Source organism: Triticum aestivum, chromosome 4A (genome assembly GCF_018294505.1).
Source record: "Triticum aestivum cultivar Chinese Spring chromosome 4A, IWGSC CS RefSeq v2.1, whole genome shotgun sequence".
Classification (NCBI taxonomy): Eukaryota; Viridiplantae; Streptophyta; class Magnoliopsida; order Poales; family Poaceae; genus Triticum; species Triticum aestivum.
Window position 1 is genome coordinate 546017458 of NC_057803.1, and position 6786 is coordinate 546024243.

General features: G+C 49.8%; 1 protein-coding gene across 1 annotated transcript; it reads right to left on the minus strand.

Moving 5' to 3' along the window:
* Window positions 1–3017: 3017 nt before the first annotated feature.
* LOC123082266 (UDP-glucose 6-dehydrogenase 2) lies at window positions 3018–4922 on the minus strand. The gene is made up of 2 exons (XM_044504636.1): window positions 4697–4922; window positions 3018–4616 (listed from the first exon to the last, which is right to left on the minus strand). Exon 2 carries the CDS (start codon window positions 4579–4581, stop codon window positions 3136–3138), a length of 1446 nt encoding a protein of 481 aa, XP_044360571.1. The 5' UTR covers window positions 4582–4616; window positions 4697–4922; the 3' UTR covers window positions 3018–3135.
* Window positions 4923–6786: the final 1864 nt, after the last annotated feature.

A 6786-nucleotide genomic window follows, 5' to 3' on the forward strand; every position in this document is an offset into this window, starting at 1 on the left:
CATGAACATAAAACCAACAAAAAATTTACAGAAGAAATAGAAAGAGATAGGAGGCATCCATAGGAAGCCACGTTGGAATAAGGGTGTAGGTGTGTGCATGCTCAATTTTGACTTTTCCTGAAAAGAAATGACATCGGAAAGCTTCATGGTGGCCCTACACAACTCCTATAGGAGGCATCGTCGGATATGTGCCCGGGAAGCAGAGACTTGAGTAGGAATCACTATAGTTGTTCGGTGAAGGTCCCAAATCCCGAGCACGGGCGCCGACGACTGAGAGAGAGTATGTGGAGTGTGTTCGGGGTGGTTGCTATTTGCTAAAGTGTTAAACCAAGGTGTTGTAAGTGCAAACCAAATCCATCTACCGTCAAATACATGAGGGATAACTTAAACTGATCAGAAACGTCCACTAGATGTGGGCAAAGCTGCACTGTGTTGGCTGGTGCTAGTTTGAGAGCATCCCACAGCCATCACCCATGACACTTCATCACATCTGCACGGATAACAGTTGATGGGATAGACCATTATCTAAGGGAGTCGTGCTACATCCAACCAAATAGTTCCCCTATCCATTGTCATTTTAGCGGTAGAAAAGCTAGGAGGAAGGGCCCTATACTCTTTAACACTACGCAAAATCTCAATACCTTCAACCCTGGAGCCAGGTGATCATTTCGAGCATAACACCAATCATATCCACTAATCATACACAAACACCACACATCAATACCTTATCATTCATGCAAATATTGAGTTTCATATATGTATCACATTCTCTAGCTATATATTGTCATAAGATTCACTTCTCATGGCTATGCAAGGTCTTGGTGGCCCTTTATTTTTGTAGATATCGTAGTACAAAAGACGTAAAGTTTTCCTCTGTCCACATATACTCTAGCCGAATAAGCCCCAACTAGACACATTTTTGCTCCCAAACAATATATTTTGTTACATGTCATCATGTTGATGAAGAACACATGTTTTCCTACTCTAAAAACAGTTGTTAAGTGTCTGTATATGTCATTTTTTGTATTAGATGGATTAATAAGACGCATTCCTGCAAAAATAAATATTTTTGTATTTTTTCATTATTTTTTGACCTATAGCCTACATTCACAAAATCACAAGCCGGCCAGCGCAAGCGCCACGAGGTTCCGCGCGCCGCTGTGGTTGGCAGGGGGTGACTAGAAGGACATTGGTCTGGTCGGACTGGGACAGAGCTAGGGGTAGTTTTTTTCAGCTGGGCAATGGATAGTTTTGACGGGGGTGATTTTGGGAATACAAAAAAACTTACAAGCTATTCACATTTTGACTAGCAGGAAACGAGTGACATTTAATGGGAGTGCTATTTTAGAATCATTTGAGACTAGAGACTGGCCCGGGCGAGCGTTTACAGTTCTGCTTCTTCTGAGCCTCCCCTACTCTCTTCCCTCCCGACCTCTCTCCCTCCTGTTTTCGGCACCTCCAATGGCCGAGGAGGTCGGGGAGAGAGGTTTGATCTTGATAGTGTGGATATTGGATTAGATAGCTTCTCAAATAAAGTAGTTTTTGGTTCAGATCTCAAGTATTGGTAGCCGGAGTTGGCTTTCTTGCGGGATCCGAGACACTACTTGCCACCATCTCAGATCTGGAATTCCCATATTTAGTTGATTTGGTTCTCTAGTTGTAGTGGAAGAAGAGGACAGGTGGAAAGGCAGAAGATGAAGACTTCGAGAGCCCCCCTGAGTGCTGAAGCCTTGGCTCCCCCTGAGTGCCCCTTGCTTCGGAAGGATCTCTTTTTGGCAGCTGGCAGCGGCCTTTCACACAAAATACTTGTATTCTCTGGTATGGAATTGTCAACTCCGGCTATTCATGTCGGTTGGTGAGTCAGATGAGAGGCAGTTCAACCCCAACTAGGCCTCCACGTCTTTGACTTCGGGCAACTCATCAACGGTGGTGATGTGGTGATTCTTTTGCCCCAAATGGTTTCATCCCCGACAGCATCAGGGGTGGGGATTACCAAGTACAGGTGATTGGAAAAGAAATCAGTACGCGGCGGCGCGGAACAAGACCGGCGGAGAAGAACATATATGTGTTGAGCAGGCTGGGAAGAGAGGGCGAGCTCTCCCTACCTTACTCGCGGCCGGGGATGGCAGTTGGTTTCGTCCCCAGGGACCATCGCTCCATTAGTGGCCTCCTTTCCATCCCTCCATCTCCCTTCTCCCATTCCTCACCTCTTCGCTAACAGCTCGCCCCTTCTCCTCCATGTTGTTTGCCAGCAGCTCGCCTCCCTCCATCGCCTCCCCGCCCACCACATTTCTATCACTGCTCGTCAGGAATTCAATGGCACAGTGATCACATTGGCAAAAACGGGTAGCAGTCCAGAAACCACGTGGAAAAAAAAACCATGACCCAAGAAAAGCCCAACAAAATGAAAACATGCCGCCTCCACACGGGCACTATGGGGTTCGAGTAAAAATGTAGATAAAGGTCCTCATGTGCACGGTCTAATATACTCCCTCCGTTTCTAAATATATATAAGTCTTTGTAGAGTTTCATTATGAACCACATACGAATGTATGTAGATGCATTTTAAAGTGTAGATTCAAACATTTTATTTCGTATGTAGTTAATAGTGAATTTTCTACAAAGACTTAAATTTAAGAACAAAAAGAGTAATATTTCTTTCGTATTTGAATTTCAACACAAAGACAAAAGGGTTAGATATAAAAACTTTCTTTTAGAAATACGCAACGAATCTAACCATCTAAGCTACTCCCTCCTTCCATCTATATAGGGCCTAATGCATTTTTTAAGACCGCCTTTGACTATTGACATGATTAATAGTACATGACATGCACAATGTGAAAATTATACCATTGAAAGCTCCTTTCACACACGAATTTAACGGTGTGCTTTGTGTAAGTTGCATGTCATATATTATAGCTCTAATATTTGGTCAAAGTTAGCCTTGAAAAACGCATTAGGCCCTATATAGATGGAAGGAGGGAGTAGGCTTAGTTCCCGGATATAAACAACTCAAGTTACTCAATAGCAAAACCAGTATTCTACTCCTTTTGACGTGGCTTACGAGGACTACAAAACTCTATATTAATCAAGAAGAACGCTCGCCGACGCGCGGCTTTGAGTGTGCATTGGCTTTCAGGCGACGGCTGGCATGTCCTTGAGCCACTGATCAAGCGGCTTGCCAATGGCGTAGACGATGAATCCGATGTCCCGGAGCTTCTCCGGGTCGACGATGTTGCGGCCGTCGAAGACGAAAGCCGGCTTCTGCATGACGTCGTACATGCGCCTGTAGTCGAGGCTCCTGAAGTCCTCCCACTCGGTCAGGATGCAGACGGCGTGCGCGTCGCGGGCGGCCTCGTACGCGTCCGTCGTGACGGCGACCGGCTGCTGATCGCCGGGTTCGCCCACGGGCTGCAGGTGCCGCGGGTGGTCCCAGTCGAACTTTCTCATGGCGAGGTCGCGCCGCACCTGCTCCTCCGTCACCTGCGGGTCGTAGATGCTGACGACGGCCTTGTCCCCGAGCAGGCCCCGGCACACGTCGATGGCCGGCGTCTCGCGCGTGTCGCCCGTGTCCTTCTTGAAGGCGAACCCCAGCACGGCCACCTTCTTCCCCGCGACGGTGTTGAACATGGAGGAGACGACGCGGTTGACGAAGCGGCTCTTCTGGTAGTCGTTGATGCCGATGACCTGCCGCCAGTACTCTGCCACCTCGGGGAGGCCGTAGCACTCGCAGATGTAGACGAGGTTGAGGATGTCCTTCTGGAAGCAGGAGCCGCCGAAGCCGACGCTGGCGGAGAGGAAGCGCGGGCCGATGCGCGAGTCCTTGCCGATGGAGCAGGCCACCTCGGCGACGTCAGCGCCGGTGGCCTCGCACAGCGCGGAGATGGCGTTGACGGAGGAGATGCGCTGCGCGAGGAAGGCGTTGGCGGCGAGCTTGGACAGCTCGGCCGACCAGAGGTTGGTGGTGATGATGCGGTCCTCGGGGACCCAGCGCGCGTACACGCCCTTGAGGACCTTCACGGCGGCCTGGCCCTCGGGGGTCTCGCGGCCGCCGATGAGGACGCGGTCGGGCGCGAAGAGGTCCCGCACGGCGGTGCCCTCGGCGAGGAACTCCGGGTTGGACAGGATCTGGTAGCGGACGCCGCGGCCGTTGTGGGCGAGGATCTTCTCGATGGCCTCCGCGGTCTTGACGGGCACGGTGGACTTCTCGACCACGATCTTGTCGGAGCGGGAGACGTCGGCGATCATGCGCGCGGCGCTCTCCCAGTAGGTGAGGTCGGCGGCCTTGCCGGCGCCGAGGCCGCGGGTCTTGGTGGGGGTGTTGACGGAGACGAAGACGACGTCCGCCTCGCCCACGTACCGCTCCACGTCGGTGCTGAAGAAGAGGTTGCGGCCGCGGCAGCGCTTGACGACGTCGTCCAGGCCGGGCTCGTAGATGGGGAGGCGGTCGCTGTTCCAGCCGGCGATGCGCGCCTCGGAGATGTCCACCACCACCACCTCCACGTCCGGGCACTTGAGCGCGATCACCGCCATCGTCGGGCCACCCACGTAGCCCGCGCCGATGCAGCAGATCTTCACCATTTGTCCCCCCTCTCTGCTTTCTTCCCCTGCAACTACTACAATTGATCAAAGATAGTACTTCTTCAAACAAGATTGAACAATCCAAAACCTCCCGTAACTGAGAGAAGATACAAACCTTGCTGTCCTTAATTAGGAGGAACACAACAAGGGAACGACGAATCAAATTGTCTAGTAGTGAAGAAGAAAGGAAAGGAAACGAGATGTGGCGGTGGTGAACTGAACGCACGGCTGGGAGCGAATACAGCGAGATGGACGGTAATCCCCACATTTAACGTTCCTACACTGATTCCGGCAGATCCATGTAAACTTATTTTTGTTCTAAAAAATTCCACACACTGCATGAATATGCTTCCTAACACATGGAAATTAAGAGCATTTTGATTGAACAATTTGGTTCCTAAATCAAAATAAATGGTGAAGAAGTTTTCTTCTGATTGCAAGGAAATATACTTCCCGGTACATCGAAATGTCCTTCCTAATGCATGTGGGCTTTTTTTTTTGAACCGGGCATAACCCCTTTCCATTAACTGAATAACGGAGATGCATGTGCGCCGACGAAAGTGACAGAACATTGGATTCAAGCGTATTGCCCTATCAAGATTGATTGTGTTTTAATACTCGCTAAAAAGGTCTAATTAATTCTCCAAATCCCTTTCGTTATCATCATCACTCGTGAATAATTTGTTTCCTAGTCTAGATTTTTTTCCGAATGCAAGATTTATTTGACCATTCCTGAATTTCTACATGTATTTTTTTTCATGTTAATGAACGGATTGTTTTTCTAATTTTCTTTGGTGATTTATTTTAGAATTTTACTTTTCGATTTTTTCAATTGCAAGGGTGAATCTCCTCAATTTGCTACTGCGTGCTCTACCACATGCTAGTATCTGCTACAAATTAAACACTCATATCTAGTCTCTAACGAATGCACGTAAAATGCACACTACTTCCCTGAAAGTCGCACAAAATCAAAATCCAAGTTTTGTTTTGAATGGAATGTTCATCGTTGGAGGTCTAAACTGTAGGTCTATATTTATATTTGTAGTGCATACATGTATCAAACTGCTTGGGGTTTATTGAGTCGCTACTCGTGTGGAGACCTCTAGCAAAGTTGCTAATTTTTTTTTGAAGAAACCAGCTTTAGCGGCTGGTGTTTTATTGATTTAGCAGGAGGGAGCGACAAAGGGGTTCCGATCAAGTGATTGTGTGAATGGGAGAAAATTACAATCAGTGACTAGGAACGCTGAGCTCCCAGTAGGGTGTGGCTATGGCGATATTTCACGTCATGTCCCCGAAGGACTGCTCTATGCATTTGGCCCCTGCCAAGCGCCATTGCTCTATGTCCCGGCGGCATGCCTCGACGATGTGCCGCTCGTCAACTTGTTTCCCTCTGAAGACACAGGAGTTTCTCTCCAACCATATGTGCCACGCAATGAGAGCCAGCATCGACTTGGTGCCCTTGCGGTTTCCCGGGGCTGCAGTGGTGATGATCCTTTCGGCACAGCCCGTCGACGTAGTCTCGCTGCACCATCCATCAGGGTTTAGAGCCTGGCAACCAGCCCAGGCCGCAGCTTGGTTCCAAACCTTCAGGGAGATTGGGCACTCCCAGAAGAGGTGGAAAGATGACTCGAGGTTTCTCATGCACAGAGGGCAGAAATAACAATTGGTCCATCCCCTTCGTTGCAGCCTGTCATTGCACCATAGCTTGTCTTGGTGGAGGAACCAGAGGAACATCTTGATCTTCCCCGGTGCCCAGATCTTCCAAATCAGGCATCTAAAGCTACCGAGCTGCCCCTCTGCGAATTGCGCGGTGTAGGCCGATTTGGTGGAGAACATCCCTGAGCTGTGCTGCGTCCAGCGAATTGAATCAGGCATCTGTGCATCCAAGACAAGGCCGACGCTTCTGATCTCTCTAGCGAGTTGGACGACTTGGCAGGCGATGTTGCCACTGTTGGCATGCCTTAGATCGAGGACCCAGCGGTCACCCTGCAAGGCCTCATGGACCGATCGGTTCTTCCTGATGGATGCAGCATAGAGCGCCGGGAAAGCCGAGCAAAGCTGCCGGCCTCCCAGCCAGGAAGAGGACCAGAAGGAAGAAGAAGTTCCATTTCCAATGGAAACGGATGTGCATGCCGCGAACAGGGCCACGTCCCCGCTGTCGCAAGGCGTGTCGGTGCCGACCCAAGGTCGGTTGGGCTGTTGCCA